We start from the raw sequence: 19,036 nt of genomic DNA, 5'->3' as shown, positions 1-19,036 counted from the left end.
TGTGTTTATATCAGCACGAACACTTATTACTTATGGAGCAGCTGAGATTACTGTTTTTCCTGGCTGTGTCGCAGCTGTGCATTCTCTCAGTGTCCAGCAGAGGGAGTGAGACATTTAATAATCTGAGTTCCTGTTTAGGTGCAACTATGGCAGCTTTACTTTTAAGTAAAAGTACTAAAAAAAATCCAATCGTGAAATTTTTATATATTAGAATTTCAAGGGTTTTTTTTTTTTGCATTGAACCACAACTTTTTTTATGCCGTCATGCAAAGTGATCTGAAAATGCAATCATACTGGTGCGTTTACACATATGGATACACATATACACACACGCGCAGACATGCACATGAGATACACAGCCCACTCCCTCTTTCTGCTTGTAATCTTACAATCTGATATAATCTGATAACGTCGTCTTTTAAAGTGCTTAGCTGCTTTACTTCTATCGTGAAAGACGGTTTTAAAGGCAGCGAGAAGTAAAAACACAAATGTGTTACGAGGCCTGTTCGATGAATAATGTAATATTCCCTGTGCTCAGTAAATGTTTGTGCTCTTGAGACTTCTGTCATATTTCCCAGGTCATACATTTGTTCAGCTGCGAGAGGCTGAACTTCCTGTAAGTAATTGACAAACTCCTTTAAATAGTTCATGTGCCATAAGGGAATATGAGCTCTGCCGATGATTATACAACGATGGCGTCTCAGAGCTCACGTCACGTCACTCACCATAATTGTTGTTTTGGTTGTTTCCCTGCTGGACCTCAGAAGGGCTTAGAGAATTAAAATGCTAATTCATCCAGGACCAAAATAGTCCAAACAGCTATTTAAGTTGAGCCAGAAGCATTTATCACACCATAATTAAGTTAGATCCAGGAGGAGACAAAAACTATCTTTGTTACTATGTTAACTGCAGCATGGGAAAACCCAGGATCTGTGCAGAAAGCCTTTCATTTGGAGTTTTGGATTTAAAGGTTAACTCTTATTTTTGGAGCATTGACCATCACCCCTGTATGTAACAATAACACTGCAATCCCCAAGTTCAAATCTGTGATCACTACAAGGAAATAAGACAGTGCAAGATGCCTGAGCAAATGATTAGATGTGCCAGATACCAGAAGATAAGGACAACAATCTTAACTAAAACAAAGTAACATCCACCACCCTTTGTATCGGCTATGACTTATGCTCCTGTGTGTGCACAGTTTTCATGAGCAAACAGGAATTATTGGAAATGTTTCAGGCATGCTGACTCAGTTTGCCCTCCAGACATAAAAAGGTTTAGATGAGCTACAAAAACCTTTGACTTGTTTACTCGTCGTCAGATCAAACAAGCCAAAGGTTTTACTCATGTTCTCTTTTTCTCCACCTAGAGAGAAAGATTGAGAACTACCATTAGTCCAGACAGTTTCACTCGGCTGAAATTCTTCTTGAATGTAAAAAAAACCCACCCCAAACAAAACAGCATCTCGTATTATGCTCGGTGACTGCACTCGCATGAAAACTCTGAGATGGATAAGACTACAGAGAGATGCAGAAACCTATACTGAAAACTCAAAGCTCTGTTGTGTTTAAGAGAGAGCTGAGCATAAAAGCAAAGCTGTCAATTTTCCAGCATGTAGTAACAGAAAGTACAATTTGAATAAGGTACTTGAGTAAAATTTTGAAGAACATTCCATCAACTCCATCCTGAAGTTATTGCACATAATACAAATGATGGTCAAATGTGCAAAAGTGAGGGCTACCTCTTCAGGTTAAATGCCTTCTGGTGGAAGCACAGGCTTCACAAATAACACGTGTTAATCAGTAAAAGCAAGCATCGTTTTTATGGGGAAAAAGCAGACAGATTGTAAAGAAAAGGAAAACAACCACTCGTTGGCAATGCAAGAACAGTTCATATGCTCACCAATGTTAGCCTTGGGATGGCAGCTTGAAGTTAATTATGTTTCCTTTCCAATCCAACAGAGGGTGTAGTCGAGCTTGCATCTGTGTTTATGAAAAGTGTGTAATAATAGTGACTTAATCACACAAATAGTGCAACCTCTCAGTCAACTTGACTTGCGTGGAAACTCCACATCTCAGGACATTCTTTTGGTTGTTCACCCAAACCACACACTGTTAACAGCTGTGCAGTATTTCACTCAGACTGCTTGGAGATTTTCTATTTTTTGTGTTGAGCTCTTTTCCAAAACCACTCATTAATAAAGTATTTGTGATCATGTGGCACTGATGGCAGAACAAAGCTTACTCCAGGCAGAGAGTGAGGGGCAGGAAGCAAAGAAAAGAAGGTGAAATGCAAAAGTCAAGGAGAAAAAAGCAAAAGGAGAAAGGAACAAAGGAAGAAAAAAGATGGATGTTTCAAAGGAGCCGAGTTAAGTAACGCTCTCTTTCCCGCTCTCTTGCACATACACACTCTGCATGCAGACTCCTCACCCCTCCCTCGCTCTTACTGTCTCCTCTGTAATGAGCTCCAGATGTGCTGCTAAGATGGGGGGGGGTGGGTGGGTGAGGGTGACGGGTGGAGGAGGAGCGGTGGTAATGGGGGAGCTGCCTTGTATGTCATGTGCTCATTCAAGTAGAGACGATGTCTGAGGGGACGCTGTCAGCCCTGATGGAGTTGCAGTCCAGGGCCTGGAGGCGAAACTGGGGGAGGAGGATGAAGAAGGGAAGCTGAGGTGGGGGTGGGTTGGGAGGTCAAAAAGATCTCCACATCTGGAATTACTTCGGGGCAGCCAGGCCCTGGCTGTGAAAGGTGAGCCTGGGCGCCTGGCAGGGGAGAGGGTGACAGGGGTCTGACACTGGACATCCCAAAGTCAGGGATCAGTGATCAGGAAAACAACCCAGAGCAAGAAATGAAATGGGTGAAAAGGAAAAAGAAAAACCCCTCCTTAAAAGTGACATACAAGTCAGGAAAAACCCTAAAATCTCATCAGTGAACCGTTTCTCTCCTTATGACTAACATTTGCTCTGCTCTGTAACTGTTTGACAGTGCCGGCTTGCATTGAAGATACTTGAATTATGAAAAACTACCCAAATTACTGTGTGTAAATGAAGATTTTCATTCTTATAAACAGTTTAAGGCCTGCATCCCACTGAGTTTTCTACAGATTCGTGCATAACAATAAGAATGAAGGAGATGTTGCAAACACCGTTCAACACATATGTAATGTTGCTGACACCACTAACGTAAAGGTTTAGGCAAAGTGTAAACTTATGCAAATGACAATTCGTTCGTTCGTTTCATACGATGGCACGCATGCCAATTTTTTTTAAGTCCACCAAATTAAAACACTTCCTCATCAGCTACGGTTTCATTCAACCTGGCTTTTACAGTCTGGGAACACCATTCAAAGACCAGTATCAACTTATGTTTGTTGACAGTGAAGGTTATGAGGGGCAGGGAGAAGAAACACCTTGTTTAAGAGTCATACAGTTAAACAAGACCCGAGGGCCTCCATAGCAAGGACAAGATTTCGCCGCTCATAAATATCCTATTTTTAAGATGGAAATTTCAGGTTGTGGTAATCAGGAAAACACCCCTCCCCCAAGCCTATCCCCCACACAAAGCAGGAGGACCTTGGGGTTTCTCTGAAGGAGCATCTGTTCTCTGGTTGTAAATCTCTCTTTTTATGGGGTTTGCATGAGGTTCGTGATCAGTTTGCTTTCCAAATGGTCTCATCTATAAACACACTTATTCCTTATAATTCTTGAAGCATAATTCAAGGCTGACTGATCGTAGGCAGTATATTTTTGTTATAATAATCTGCAAGCGTAAAGACTCAGTCAGGAACTGTTTAAAGAAAGTGCTGGAAACCTGGAAAATATTGGAAAACAACTGTTTTCTCCCTTCTGATATGTGTTGAAACTGCAATTTTATTGCTTGAAACGCATGTTTATTCATATACAAGTTTTTATTCTGTTACAAATAAAGGATATCATATGAAATTATCTACTGATTTTGGATTCAGAAATACATTAGCCTCTCCTTTATATTGGACTATTACATGAAATTCAAAATGTGTTGAAAATGTTTGTTTGTCAGTGGTATAAAATGGAAAGAAATGTGAAAAAAAATTTAAATTGTATAAATGTCAGAGGAAGTCATTGTCATTTTGTTGAAGACATAAAAAGAAAGAAAGTAGATGATCCCAATTATGGTGTGTAATTTTATCCAACACCATAGAAAAAGTGGGATTCCATGTAGTCCATATGAGTCTCCATTTAAGCAAGTTCTCTGACTGGAACTAACCCTCCATTTAAGTCACAATCACAAATGCAAAACTGTGCAGATATTTGGCTACAGCATCCAGTCTAGATGTCTTTTTGTGTGAACAAGAATTCAGTGATGCTGAGGAGAAAAAGAAAACTTGGCTTGGGGAAAATCCTGCCATCACACGCTTTTGCACTTTTGCACATTGGTACATTGATAGTAGTATACCATCATGGCTGCTCCAGAAAGAAAAGAATACTTCTTGATCCAGAGTATGTGGAATAATGTTCATCCCAGAGACAATGTCCTTCTCTGGGTCTGGGGGGTCTTGTAGTAGAGAGGGCTCCTTCCCTTCCCCTGGGATCCCCTAGCCTCTCAGTGTTTCAGTTGACTGTGGGCACCTGGTTCAAGCTGTACTCCTTGGCTTTGAGTCGCAGATTGGCAATGCTGTTGGCCATGTTCATTCCCTGGGATGTATTGGTGTTGGAGCAGGTGGGTGGGTAGGTAGCCATGGCACTGAGAGAGGAAGGAGGAAGAATAGGTGAAAAGTTACATCATCTGTGGATTACAGTATCACCTGCAGCTCTATGTAAATATGTAAAGAAACAAAAAAACCTTTGAAACTAAATGTGACATCAACTACTCTGAAAGCTAAAATCCCTACAGGAACATGACCGGTGTTTTTGCATGTTTGTTGTCTAGGCACCAAGCTGGTGGTTATATTGTCTGTTAATAGCAGTATGTGAAACCTAATCAGCAGAAATCAGAAAGATAAGCAGAAAGATAATGACCCATATATATATATATATATATATATATATATATATATATATATATATATATGAGAGAAAGAGAAAGAGACTCTCTGTGGGCAATATTTTCTGCGGCACTCACGCTGCCACCATTGGATACCAGCTTAGGGATAATGCACAGTGAACTCTTGGCACTACAAAGCATTATTGCTACAAAGATTTCCCTGGCTGCAGCTGTAGGGTTTGACATTTTATACTCAGTTTCAGAACTGAGAATTACTGTAAATCATGACCAATGTAACCAGAGTCACAAAAATGTTGCCCAGGAGAGCGCTGTCATTCTGTGCGATGTTCATTATCTCGTGTAGTGTAGCACAGAGGGGTCATGGGGGTCAGTAGTGGATTTAATATGGTTTGTTTTCACATTATCACCTCTTCAGGAGGGTCATAGGATCTATCCCCAGCCCTCAAGTGCTGACAGAGGGGTTAGATGAGGGACAGGGAGAGGAAAATGGTGTTTTGATTCACCACAATTAGCTTAAAGTTAGATGTGTGCAACAGATTAAAGTTGCATATGAAGGGTAGAAGGCAAAGATGTAGAGAGTTTAAAAGGCAGAATGAAAATGTAGGAACAGAGGTCGATCTTTAACTCAGTATTACAGCATTTAAAGGTCACATTCACTCAACTTTCACTACAGTTATTAAAATGGAAAGACTACATGTACCTATTTTAGGCATACATGCTTGCCAGTCGTTTCTCCTGAAAACAAATAGATCAAGTTGTCATTGTGAATAACATTTTTTTTTCATCATTTAAATATTTTCATTACATGCAAGATGTAGTACTTGGCTACTTAAGTATTTTTAAGTATATATATAACTCCAATATTTTCACTTGAGATTTCTTTATTGTCATAGTCTCTGGTTTAAGGTTTTCTTCTCTACAAAAGCAGAGTCCTTTACTTTAGTCAGGAACATCTAGTTTTAAACCAGTTTATACCATCACAAATTAAACGCTGCAGTCGAGACATTTACATTCACTACATTCATTTCTTGCAAGATTTTCCACTTTTGAGAGGTGCCAGTAAGACACTTACAAAACATTAGTCTACACATACCTAGAACAATATATAAAATGTTTGAGTATAATATTTTTTGAATATACAATTTGTTATTTCAAAAAACGTTTTTTTTTTGTTTGTTTTTAAAGAAGGTTTACACGAATGAATTTGAACATTTGGGTTTACAGTGTAATCGTTCAGAGACAGTCAGCACGGCACTGTCAACACAATCTGGCTTTAGATTATTGTGCGATATTATTTCATATTCAGTGCTATAGAAATGAAGTGGAAATTTTTTCCGCCTGATTGTTCATCAATGAGAAATAAATGGACAGGCCAGACATTTAGGGATGTATAGACTTCTAATAGTTTAAGCTGAAGAGACTTTTTTTTATAAAAAGGAAATGACTTTCAAGAAGTAAATTTGGAAGTAAAATGCAGGTAAATATTTATGTGTTTATGAAGATTAAATTTGGGTTAATGGTGATTTTTTTTAATACTTGTATATATTTTTAATCTGCCATTACTTTATTTTTATTTTTTAACAAATCCTTTAAAAAGAAGATTAAACTCATCAGTAGTTTAGTCTGCTTTTATTATTAAAGACTAAACTTTTCCTTTATCTCTAGATTGTTCCACGTTGGTTCACATTTGCTAAGGATTTGTAATAACCTAAAGCTCAGTTTCAAACAAATGCACTGGGTGATTCAGTCCTTTTAATTAGAAATTAATTTTAGTGATTAATCAGCTTCTGAGACCTCGTGTATGTGTGATTTGGTCATATTAAAGTGTGCATGTTCATTGTAATAGATGAGCATGTCACATTTGAAAAGCAGAGAGTTGTTTTATTTGCTGTTTATTTATCTGTCTGTTTGTTGTTCTGTCTGTCAGCAAGCTTACCCAAAAGCAATCAGACTGAATTAATTGAAACTTGGTGCAGATGTTCATCATTTTGTTTAAGGCTGCACAAGAGGACATGGGACGTTTAACTGTTTTCTATTAAAGCTCTGCGGCATGGAGGCATTAGATGCATGCGGCTTTGGATACACAGAATATGCTGCAGCAGTGAGCCTTGGTTTGTCTGCATGGACAATTAGACAAAAAGAAAAATAACATTGTTTTACTATTCGAAATGCACAAGGCATCGCTGTTGGTGTAGAAATATAGTTTGAATGGACTGTGTGTGTGTGTGTGTGTGTGTGTGTGTGTGTGTGTGTGTGTGTGTGTGTGTGTGTGTGTGTGTGTGTGTGTGTGTGTGTGTGTGTGTGTGTGTGTGTGTGTGTGTGTGTGTGTGTGTGTGTGTGAACTGTCTGAGGTATAAGTCTGCTTGAGTTCAGGATCACAGGAGATGAAAACTTTTAGCGGAACAATGAAAAGTATGTGCAGGTAGGAGAGGAGGAAATTAAACAATAACAGAACGCAGCATCTGTGTGTGTGTGTGTGACAGAGAGAGAGAGAGAGAGAGAGAGAGAGAGAGAACTGTTACGGTGATGTTACTGCTCGTGTTAGTGGTTATTTCTTCTGGCTTTTTATACTTTCCCCACCTTCCTTTCTTTCTTCCCTTTTTCTGGGAAAAAGGAAAGATTTCTTGGGAAATTGCTAATAAATGGAAGTCCTTCTCTAAACTGAGAAAATGAATTCCATTTGTATTCAAAGTAGGCTTTGTGCACAGAATGTGGCTGCAAGATTATTAAGTGATGTTCGAGGGGACTATACCTGTAGGGCGCAGCACTCCCCCAAGATAGGTAGTCGTTGGGGCGAGGTGCAGGGCGAGGCACAATTGGCTGCTCCACTGCCGTCACATCTCCTGAGTAAGATTTGAGGAGCGAGGCATTTTTGCTGGCCAGCATAGCTCTCTCATTCCTGCGGAACTTAGCTCTCCTGTTCTGAAACCACACCTGCAAAGTCAAAGGACAGAGCACATTGTTTGTCTTTTAGTCATCGCTTTTTAATCTTCATGACTATGAAAGCACTGCTCCTTTAATCCAAACATAACATACATATATGTATATCAAAAAATAAGATGTAGCCACTAGATATGAAGCCATTGCTGAAGAGTCATACTGCAGTCTCTTCCTGTTAAAGAACCAATGAGAAGAGAATTCTTCCTTTGCATTGGTTTTGAGATTTGGTGTTATATAAATAAAGCTAAACTCAATTGAATACAGCTGAAAGAGTTGTATTCAAGCTTTTTTCTCATTGAAAAAGCTTCAACTTCTCACAGCAAAATTTCAACCATAGTTAATAGATTTATTCAACAGGTTATTATGATTTCATTAGCTAAATACACACATACCAACCAGTATGCCAGTGGTCCTGCTTAAATATTTCTGACACTGATTAGATATCAGGCTTTAAAGAAAGCCTTCCCTAATATACTTTTAGCTCCACTTTCTCGTCCACATATAAAGTAAACTCTGACTCCAATAAAACAACATGGTGATGCCCAAAATGCCAAAATTGCAGTTTTTTCAGGACTATTAATATTTATAGCTTGGGCACAGCACTGTGAAGTATGAGGAACTATGGTGAGTCTTTCCAGACTCATTGGTCTTTTTTTTTTTTTTGTATTGACCAAAATGTTGGTCAATTAAGCAAGAAGTTTTTTTTTAATATACTTTAAGTTTTGACCTTGAAAGCTGGTAATGTGTCAGAAACCTCTATCTTTATAGTCTGGGCACATTCATAGAATTTCATAATTCTCCATGTAATCGCCAACTTTGTGGCCTGCTCAACAAACCGCATTTTATCTCTAACCATGCAGTGAAATAGAAGCTCTAAATGTTTCTCGTGCTCACTGTGTCCGAAGTAAGATGTTTTTTTTTTTGTGGTATCCTACAACAGTTTGCAGTCAAATACGCTAAAATTTCTCAGTCAGCACTGAATTAAGTCGTATGACATCAGTAAGAAAAAGAGGTTTTATATGGTGTCTCACACTCACAGTTTCACTTGTGAGAGAAAATTCTGAGCTGTTGGTAAAAGCTCTAAAATAAAGAAAGTCATCCTCAGACATGTGTTCTCATACCCAGATCAGGATATAATGGCAAATCAGTAACTTTGCTTTTTGAATGGCCTAACAAGTGCTTCATACATGCACTCCATGGACCATATTACACTCCACTATTATTTACAGGGATAATCAACGTTTTGATTTTGTCTGAAGATCTATAGAAATCCCTTGAAGCTACGATTGGTCAGTGTAACAGATATTTTCAGATATTTTTAAATATCGATCTATCATTATGGATTTTTTTTAAATAGTTCTGTCTCACTCTTCAACACATTTTAAACACAAGAAAGCTCATTTTCTACATTCTGTACACAAACAGCAATTAATGTCAATTAAAAGACAAACACAGTATAAAAGAAATGCTTCATGTCTATTAAATTGTAGTAAAATCTTTACCCATAAAGGAGCAGATCCATAAAGACCACCTAAACTCTTGTCTCCAATCCAAATATCTAGTCTAATGTCTAAAATGACCATGCGTCCACACGCTCTCGCTCGTGTGTCCATGCTTCATCTGTAGTTCACCTCTTTCCGTCCTTATCACCCCCACCAGCAGAACCATCTCATTAAGTAGACGATGACTGAGGTGGAGGATGCTGATGTTTTTCCTTACTCTGAAACTGAGTTCATTATTATAAGTTGTATGCACTCAGAGGGGCTTGCTGACGCACTGCCTCAGGAATTACCCAAAGTCTTTTATCAAAGCATTTCTGCATTGCTCTCTGCTACACATTAATCACAGATGTGCTGCTTGTCTCACTCCCAGATCACTATTTCCTCTTTCCCTCTCACTCTGGCCACAGAATAAATACTTTCATTGTTTTGTATAAAGATAGCACTGATTTGTTTATAGACACTGTATATATCAATACCTGCAAGAAATGCACGTGTTTAATTATTAGTCATAAGTCACGTGTTTCTAGGGCAAACCTAAGTGCATTTAAGAAAAAATGTTTTCTTGTTTATAAGTGAAGAGTGGCAGATTATCCAGTACAACAAAGAGAAAACCAACAAACACTGGTCATAAAGCTGTGAGGACAAAGAATGAGCTGAGTGTGACGTTTGCATTTACATAAATGTCATCTCAGAGTCTGCTGTCTGAACTGGGGCTGCTGAACGTACGGCTAATTACCTTAAAGTTGATCGCCTGTGTGACAGCTATAAACTCAATGACATTTACATGTTTTGTAATTAATAAAAACATTTATAATTATGTTTTTTTTAATCCATCCATTTTCTTTACTACTTTTCCACCTAAGGGACATAGAGGAAGGAGACATAATGTGAGCGATAGGATACGTCTTGCCCATCTCCAGTCCATCGTAGACAGTCAACCACCCGCTCTCACTTTCACACCTTTGCCCAAATGAGAACCATCTTATCATATTCAACATGCATGTTTAAGGTCTTTGGGAAGCAATCAATGAACACTCATAGTCTACACAGGAAGGCCCCAGCAGACCACAAAGTTCACACCAAAAACCTTCTTGCTTGTGAGGTTACCTGTTAACCACTACACCACAGTACCATTTTTTAAATATGCAAATCATAATATCAGTCAAGCTGCTGTAGGACAGAATCTATTACCAAAGGACTGATTGACAATAATTCAAATTGTAGTTGATCTTTGAACGCTTTTTCTCTTATTGCATTCATGCAAATTATTTTGTGGTGAAATATATAACGAAAAAATTATAACGCAACATAATAAAACACATCATTTCTAATTCAGTATGTTAGACTTATATGACACGCTGGAATACAACACATGCTTCATGAACAGAAATGCAGACTATCAGATGTTCGGTGCACGCAAGTGTGTGTCTGGATGAAAAATCCTTCATGAATTCAAAACTTTTACTAACAACTGGAAACATTCATTTTACGAGACCCATTTCAGAACACTATACATCCCAGTTTGTATCTGTTTTTGTGGCGTTCATATCAAAGTCAGTAGTTCATTCTCCCGCTGACAGCATCGTATTTAGCAGCCCTTTTGTTGCAGCACTTGTGTGTTTTACACATTTTGTAAACAACTGAGGAAATTAAACATCATTACATCCACTTTTCTAATCACGGTCGGTTCACTGGGGAGTTTTTGCAAACTGCTAACAGACTTTACAGTATCAGTAATTATCTAAAAGATCACTCTGGCATGATAAGAGATATTTGTCAGCTCTTATCAGTTTAGTTCAACACAAAATCTAAAGCTGTTAATGACTTTCGCCTATTAGGAAGGATTAATAACCAAATACACTAAGTTAAAAGCTAACAGATGATTTGACGCTGTGAGGAGTCGTGCTGTTTGTGTGACCGCGTGCACTGCAGTTTCCTATTAAAACTTTTCAGCTTAGTCAAATATTCATTTAATATGTTCTATTTTAAGATTTGTATCATATAAGTTCATATCTGTATATTAACAGAAAGTTATTTATTTTATATCTGACTTATTCTGGTACAACACTAATTTCAAATCTCATAAGTGCATTTGTTGTTTCTCTCTTTACCTAAGTTAGAATCTAGCCAACAGTTCAATCAAATGTTCAAATAACAGGAGAATCAAATGTCAAGGAATCAGTATTTGTCGAAATAAAAGTATCAGAATGTGGAATTATTACTGAAGGTTTATAATCTCAGGAAAACATCTTTTCTTCTTTTTTGCCACGTAGCATTGAAGCCACCTTCCTGTGGCAATACATTTTTCGTACCTGCACTCTAGCCTCGGTGAGGTTGACCCGGCGAGCCAGATCTTCTCTGACGAAAGCATCGGGGTAGTGTGTCCTCTCAAACACCCTCTCCAGAGCTTGGAGCTGGCTGCTGTTGAAGGTGGTCCTGTTCCTGCGCTGCTTCCTCTTCTTCTTCTCCTCTGTGTTCATCTGTTCATCTGCACAAAGAGGAAGAAGGAACTTTATGAATCAGAGGAACAGCTTCGTTCTGCTCAAGCATTACCCCAAAAAAAATCAAACGACTATATAATTACAGTTATAATTGCAATTAACTATAAGTGTAATTGTAACTGTTATATTGTTATATAAATACAGCAGGAAGCATTGTCTGCATTGACACACAACCGCTACTGCAGACTGTAAGACAGTTTGAGTCACAAATTAAAATGAATAAAACTGATCAATCGATCGATAGATAGCCAGATAGATACACTACCACTTAAAGACTGATGATTGAGGTCAACAAGTTGAGGTTTGTTTCTGCCCAGTTAGAGCAGAAGGTCATTTAATAAGTTTAATACGCAAAGAACGACACAACGTATCATAGCTCTACATTTTACTAGAGGAAGACTTGACTTATTAACAGTACCTTTTGTGGTTTATCCTTATCATTATTTTCTTGTAAACAAACAATGTTTATATATAAAACTATATATTATGTATGAATATTTACCCTCATAGAAAGTACGATTTCTTTTAAAAAGCTGTGAAATAATTTCTGGATCTGCAGAAACACGTCACTTGGCTCTTCACCTAACTAATTAGCACACAAGCCAAAAACAAAAGTAACAGAATCACTTTGGCAAAGCTGAATGTGTAATTCATTATGGAAGAGCTCCATGTGCTCAGTCTGATAGTTCCCGCTGGGTGAAATCAGTGTTGGTGAATTGTGGCTGCACAACAGGACCACAAACTAACACTTTCACACAGAAAAATAAGGCTGTGATCTAAAGTGTTCCTAATTACATCCACACATACACACAGTCTGTAGTTATGTGCACACACATATGCAAAGGTAGGACGTTGCTCAATACACTCAAGTGTTTCATGCTACTTAGCAGTAATAACATTTTGAGAGATTTCAGTCAACTGAGACAAAAAGAATCATTTGGGTTTTTGCTGCTACAGATTTTGTGTCTCTGATTGGGATTTTGTATTCAGCACATTCGTTTTGTTGGGATAGTAGTTCTTTTTAAATGTGTTATTCTTTATTTTGGGGTTACACGAAATCCATAAACTTTATCTAATGAACCAGAATGGCAAATATTGGCCGTGTTTCTGGAAACATCTGTGTGTATTTTTTTAATGTAAAAATCATTAAGTAGAACTTTTATTGCAGCACTTTTTACAGACCAGTTTTTCTCTGAGCTTTCAGTCACATGCTCTGGAAATTTTGTGGAATACATTAAAAATTAAAAGTTATTCACAACATTCATCCATCGGGTAATGTGTTACCTGATGGAGCTGGCTGCTGTTGAAGAAAAAGTTTTACTTTTGAAAATTTCCACTTCTTGGAATCTTTATTTAAGTCTATAGAAACTACTTCAACTTTCATGCTCATTTACAGTTTTATGCACTTTTTAAAAAAAGATTTCTGGAGCATGTTTGTTAGTAGAAATATGAACTTTCAGCCAAACACGGGATATTGTTGTTGTATTGATTCATTTTTCGCACACACTCCTGGCAGTGTGTCAAACATTACTCGATCGTCAAGTAACCTGTTTGTTTAGCTGTCAACATTTCTTCTAAGAGTTGCTGTCAGTCGATTGGCAAAAAAACCCAAATGTAAACTTGTTCACCTGCTGGAATCGAAAATGGAGCCCTTAAAATAAAAAGTGATGTCTGTCTGTAACTCTTAATGAATTTATTTCAGTCAAGCTGACCACAAAGTGTTTTCTTCTGCTGCTCCATACAAAGGATTTTTACAGGCCTATACATTAAAAATAGCAAGAGGAAAAAAGCAAAGACAGAAAAATAATTTGTTGTAAATAAAAAAAATGTATTCTTGTGTGAATTTATGATTTTTTTATGTCCATATTTTTCACTTTACTTGCTTCAGATTTTGATCGTGTGCTGCTGTTGACCCGATTATTTGTTTTACTGCTGCAACCAAATGTCTCATTTGTTTTGTTTGACTGAATCTTCACCTTTATTTCTGGATCGAGACTCAGAAGCTGAAACCATGAACAGTTATAAGTACAAATAATTATGATTTTTATGGTTGCAGTACACAGCGTTTAAACACAATTGCTACTGCAGGCTGTAAGACAGTTTGAGTCACAAATAGATGTGTGTGTGTGTGTAGGTGGGGTGGGGTTGCTGAAGGGTTGGAGTGACAATGTTCATTTTGGTTTCTTTGAGCCCTTTAAATTGGTTCTACTTCACATTTGAGGCCAACCCATAAACTGAGGAGGAGAGTGCAAAGATGCTTCATTAACTAAAACAAATCCATGAAGTGATATTTTATTCCTTAAGTGCTTGAAAGTAATAAAAAGCAGTAGCTATTGTATTCATATTTTTGCCTTTATTTTATGCGCTAAATGCCTTAAAAATACCTTAAACCTAAAACTACAACTACCCCCATCCTTTGCTCTTCTTCTTCATAATCCAGTTAATCAGACTGGCCTTGTGACCTTTTGTGGGCATCCTGCCACCATGAGGTTTAAGCCAATAGATTTTACTAATGACATCTTCATTTCATTTCTATTGAAAATAAAACGTAAATCTTGGAAGGAAGGACTGAATCCACAACGAGAGTAGTTTATGCAAGTATAAGTAGTTTCATGACTTCTCCAGGCCTGTTTTTTGCTTTTTCACGTTTTAATCTCACAAAGAACAATGACCATGTTGCAGTACCACAGACAAAAACAAATAACCTCATTAATTTACATGAAAATGTGTGTGCCTATTTTCTTTCTTTCTTTTTTCAAAAATATTTAACATAGCTACAGCACCAAAGTTTCTTAGAAGTGATTACAGCAGCTCTGCAGACACCACGGTCCACAGTTTTGGGCTGAAACTCTGTTTATTAAATGGAAAAGAACAAATTGCAGTAAACTGGAGTTGTAAAGGCCACACATGGCAAACCAACGACCGCATACAGCTTTCTCACCAGAAACCAGCGTTTGCGCGTCTCCAGGCTGAGAGTTAAGGAGCAAATCGTGACGCCCTTCCCGCCGACTTTACAACCGGAGAAAAGTGGACAGCAAATAAGATCTGTCAGAACCTAAATGTGCGTCTAAACTTTCATTTAAACATATAGGAATTAAATGTTATTATATAACTTAAATTAAACATTTTGACTGCTAAATAACACTTTTAGGGCGATTCAGCAATAAAAAAAAATAAAATCAAAAGGTTTGTAGGCCTGTATAAAAAAGGTATTTATTTACAGTATTCTATCGGACTTCATTTTTAGATTTTAAATAAAAAAAATATGACAGGACAGAGGACAGTCCACACAAAACGGAATCCACGCAGGTATTTTTAACAGTACTTGTATACAATTCTAAATTTTAAAGCGTATTTAAAAACTATCAATTCCACGCGAGTTTTCTTCGTGGAATAAAATATTTGGAAACCTTCATGGGTCCAAATGCCGTCACGTAGAGGTTTATTGAGAACGCAGGCACAAATAGCTTTTTAAAAAACTCAGCTTCCCGAAAAGACTCATTCATTTAATAGATCGTGCAGCGCCTGGGCAGCGGTTTGGTGTCGCACAGCTTTTAATTAACCCTCCAGGGTGATGTTTAAAACAGCAAATCAAAGCCATCGGCATCATCAGCGCCATCATCAGCACCATCATCATCCTTCTGGCAGCTTCAAGTGTGGTCAACACGTGGGACTATAGATTGATCTCATTAGCAGCGATCAGTGAAAGTCAATTAGTCCTGCTGCCAAGACAAATTCGTTAGAGGGGACCTGATTCCTAACTAAAAGTGTAGTTGGCAATTTTTTGTTATTTTATTTGGATTTTTATTAAATTTTGCGGACGCCCAAGCAAATAATGGACATCTGTGCAAAGTTTTTTTTTAAAACGTGGACTAAAAATGTTTCAAATGTTTGAATCAGTTGTTGCCTATAATAATAATAATAATAATAATAATAATAATAATAATAATGTACTTGCGTAATAATTCAGATCATAATGTTAAACTTGCTCAAGTCTGATTTCTTGTTTAATGCAATAAAAGCCGGAAAACTAGCACTACAGTTTTTACTCATCACTCTAAAACATTTGTTTTCTAAATCCGATCGATTCGTTCCTTCTGTGGTTTGTCAGAGTCACGTTTCCACAAATTAAGAGCTGATGAGATGCTGTTATTTGATTCTTTAATTGTCGGAACGAGGACACGCGCGGTAATTATGACAAATGACTAGGCTCCGATATTCTGAAAGTGTTTGACAGGCTGAAAATAACCGTAGATTAACGACGTGACCCCGCCACTTCCTCCTCCATATTTCTCACAGACGATTTTTTAGCCTTTAAAAATAACAATAACACTCATTAAAGGCTATAACGTTTGTGTCAACTTCTCCAAATGGCCCTCTGAGCAGAAAAAGAGGAGGGGGGAGAAGGGAGCGTTTATTTACTCTCTCAGCGGTGAGGTGGAGAGGACGTGCAGTGGCATTTTTTTTATTTATTTATCTATTTGTATTTGTTTGTTTGCGCTGAATTTATCCAGGTTCTTGTCGGCTTCGGCAGTGACGTATACCAAAAGAAAAGTTGGAAATGTTAACCTCGATTCTCACAGTGGAATTCCAACGGCAGCCCAGGGATTAGATCCCGCCTCTGTAGTGTCAAAGATATCGGCTTCATTTTTGCACACCCAGCGGGGATGAGGCCTTGTTTAAAATGTTTTCTAATAAAAATTGTGATAGGGCTATGCAAATATTCACAAAGCATAAGTCACACCTGCGCACGTCTACATGACTCAGTCTGTTTTCAAAATTCATTATTGGTGTTTTCTTCTTAAATGTAGGGCAAAACAAAGCGCCCTGCTGAGGTCAACAGTCGTGGGGAAAAGATTTATTACTCCGAAGTTAGACTTGTAAGGAGACTTCACTGACCATGTCCACCATCAGCATCATACTTCACTGACATCAGAGTGTTAATGGTAAATTAATGGTCATTTTGAGGGGGAGACCGTCAGGGATGATGCATTGCCAAAACTCACTAGAAGATTCCTTCCATGCGCGCGGCTTTTCGCAGAGCTCCGTTCGTGCGGTCTGCGCGCGGACGCTCGCCAGCAAGTCATGAAAAGAAACACGTTTCGTTTTCAGCCTGTCAAGAGAACTACTTTTGTCTGCGATTTGATTTGTTTCCAAGAAATGATGAATGATAACTTGGGATATCAACAGGGGCTAAAACAGTTCGCTGAGGATTATTTCAAATAATAAGAAAAAAAACGTGTTATTTTGAGCTTCGTCCCATCCTTTTAAAACATTTTTTCATCAGCATTTCACTTACTTTCCTGCTGGGTCGTGTCGCTCCCGCTAGTCAGCCCCGGAGATTCCAGCATATTTCTCCCCGTCTCCCCGACGCTCTCGTCTGCCTGGGTACCGACCATTTCCCCGGCCTCTTCCAGATCCAACAGATGGCTGACTGAGAAGTTCTTTTTGGCTTGCAAGTTGTCCAGGTTAGACGTGATTGGGCTTTCCAGGCGGTTTGGTATCGTAGCTTGCCTGTCCATTACATGTGCATAGCTAGAAGTCATGACGCAAGTGGGAACCAGCGGAAAAAAAGAGAGCGGTAATAAGAAAGAGAAGCGCAAGTGAGCCAAGTAGATCCGTGCATGCAGAAAGCACTAGCAGCGCCTCTAGAAAAACACAGCCAGATAAAAACTCGGGACTTCCGAGCAGAGGGTGGATCTGTTCACATCCAAATCAGCAACGGAGTTCTCAAACGAACTTGTTCCTGCTTTCCCCACTAAATCTTTTTACAGCCAATACATCCAGCAGTACGAGTCAGAGAAGAAAATGACCGACCCGTGTTCGTCCAGTCGCGTTTTTTTTTTCAATTTCAAGAAATCATATAAGAAGAAGAAGAAGACGTTCTCTTCCTCCTCGGTTTGAGCCACATATGAGCAGGAAGAGTGGCCGCTGCTGCTGATGACGACCAGATGCGTAAAGTTCTGTGTGCGCACAAATCTGGCTCAGCTGCAGCTAGAGGCACGGAGGCAGGACGTTACCGCCTCACCTTCAGGCTAGCTTCTCTCTCTCTCTCTCTCTCTCTCTCTCACTCACACACACACACACACACACACACACACACACACACACACACACACACACACACACACACACACACACACACAGCTGGAAAGAGAGACTTGCTGCACTACGAAAGTGGGCCGATTTTCAACCGCACTCTTAATAAGAAGTCCGTAATTGCGTGCTAACGCTTTTGCTGTGTCTGACGTTTTTCATGACCCCACCACCCTCTTCCCCCTTAAGCTGAAAACATCACATCAGCAGCATCGACAGCCCGCCTGGTGTTGGCCGTTTTTCTCTGATAAACCTCAGCTTGAGAGTCCTTACGGGGGATGCAGGAGGCAGCAGAGTGTGAAGGGAGGCACGCTGTTATCTTTGTGTGCTGATAAACCCACTCTGAATGTCCTGCGGTGTGCCACCAGTTAAATCAACCATAACCAGTGCCAGTCAGTCTATCCACAGGATTGTCCGCATGAGTGCTGGCTGAGCTAGAGAAATGATAGAAGCAAATTACAGGGCGACTATGGCACCAACCATCCATTCTTTTACATTTAGATTTGAAACTGAAAACCGTTCCTTAAACTACAAACTAATTACCAAGGCCAGCGAGAGGTCCCACAAACATCACTCGAAAGTGTATTTTTTATAATAGTGATAGTTGTTTGTATTTTATCGTGATTTTTAACAATGTTTTATTCTTCATTTTTTAGATCGCGAAAAAGAAACGCACGAGTTTTACATTTCTTGACAGTGTATTTATTTGTATGTTACACGTGATGTTCCTGCCACTAAATACATTCTAAAAACAAAAGAAAAAACAAACAAATTTTTTTTTAAAAATTTTTTTGGGTCAACCCACACTTTGTTAGTGCATCTACAAATGTGTTTAGTGGGCACCATGTCTAATCCTTGGTTATCTATATACAGGCACTTGAATAGGCACTGAACTGTCTGGCCTTTAAAGAAATTGAAAAAAAAAGGAATTTTTTCACAATTTTTTTAAACTTTATAATTGTAAAATATGCAAAAATCTACATGAGCTGCACTTAAAAAATGCAGATCCCATTC

The 19,036-nt window shown here is 38.5% G+C and overlaps 1 protein-coding gene across 2 annotated transcripts; it reads right to left on the bottom strand.

Moving 5' to 3' along the window:
- Positions 1–3,888: 3,888 nt before the first annotated feature.
- On the bottom strand, positions 3,889–17,922 carry prrx1b (paired related homeobox 1b). Of its 2 annotated transcripts, XM_026148008.1 has the most exons (5): positions 17,226–17,922; positions 11,738–11,913; positions 7,736–7,917; positions 5,684–5,718; positions 4,593–4,722 (listed from the first exon to the last, which is right to left on the bottom strand). In XM_026148008.1, the coding sequence occupies exons 1-5, from the start codon at positions 17,470–17,472 to the stop codon at positions 4,667–4,669; spliced, it is 696 nt and encodes a 231-aa protein (XP_026003793.1). In that variant the 5' UTR covers positions 17,473–17,922; the 3' UTR covers positions 4,593–4,666. The 2 variants fall into 2 exon arrangements, with proteins under 2 accessions (XP_026003792.1, XP_026003793.1); XM_026148007.1 differs by lacking the exon at positions 5,684–5,718 and having other exon boundaries at positions 3,889–4,722; positions 17,226–17,918.
- Positions 17,923–19,036: the final 1,114 nt, after the last annotated feature.

Source organism: Astatotilapia calliptera, chromosome 17, assembly GCF_900246225.1.
Source record: "Astatotilapia calliptera chromosome 17, fAstCal1.2, whole genome shotgun sequence".
Lineage (NCBI taxonomy): Eukaryota > Metazoa > Chordata > Actinopteri > Cichliformes > Cichlidae > Astatotilapia > Astatotilapia calliptera.
The sequence above is the reverse complement of the archived record's forward strand: the minus strand, read 5'-3'. Positions and strand labels throughout refer to the sequence as shown.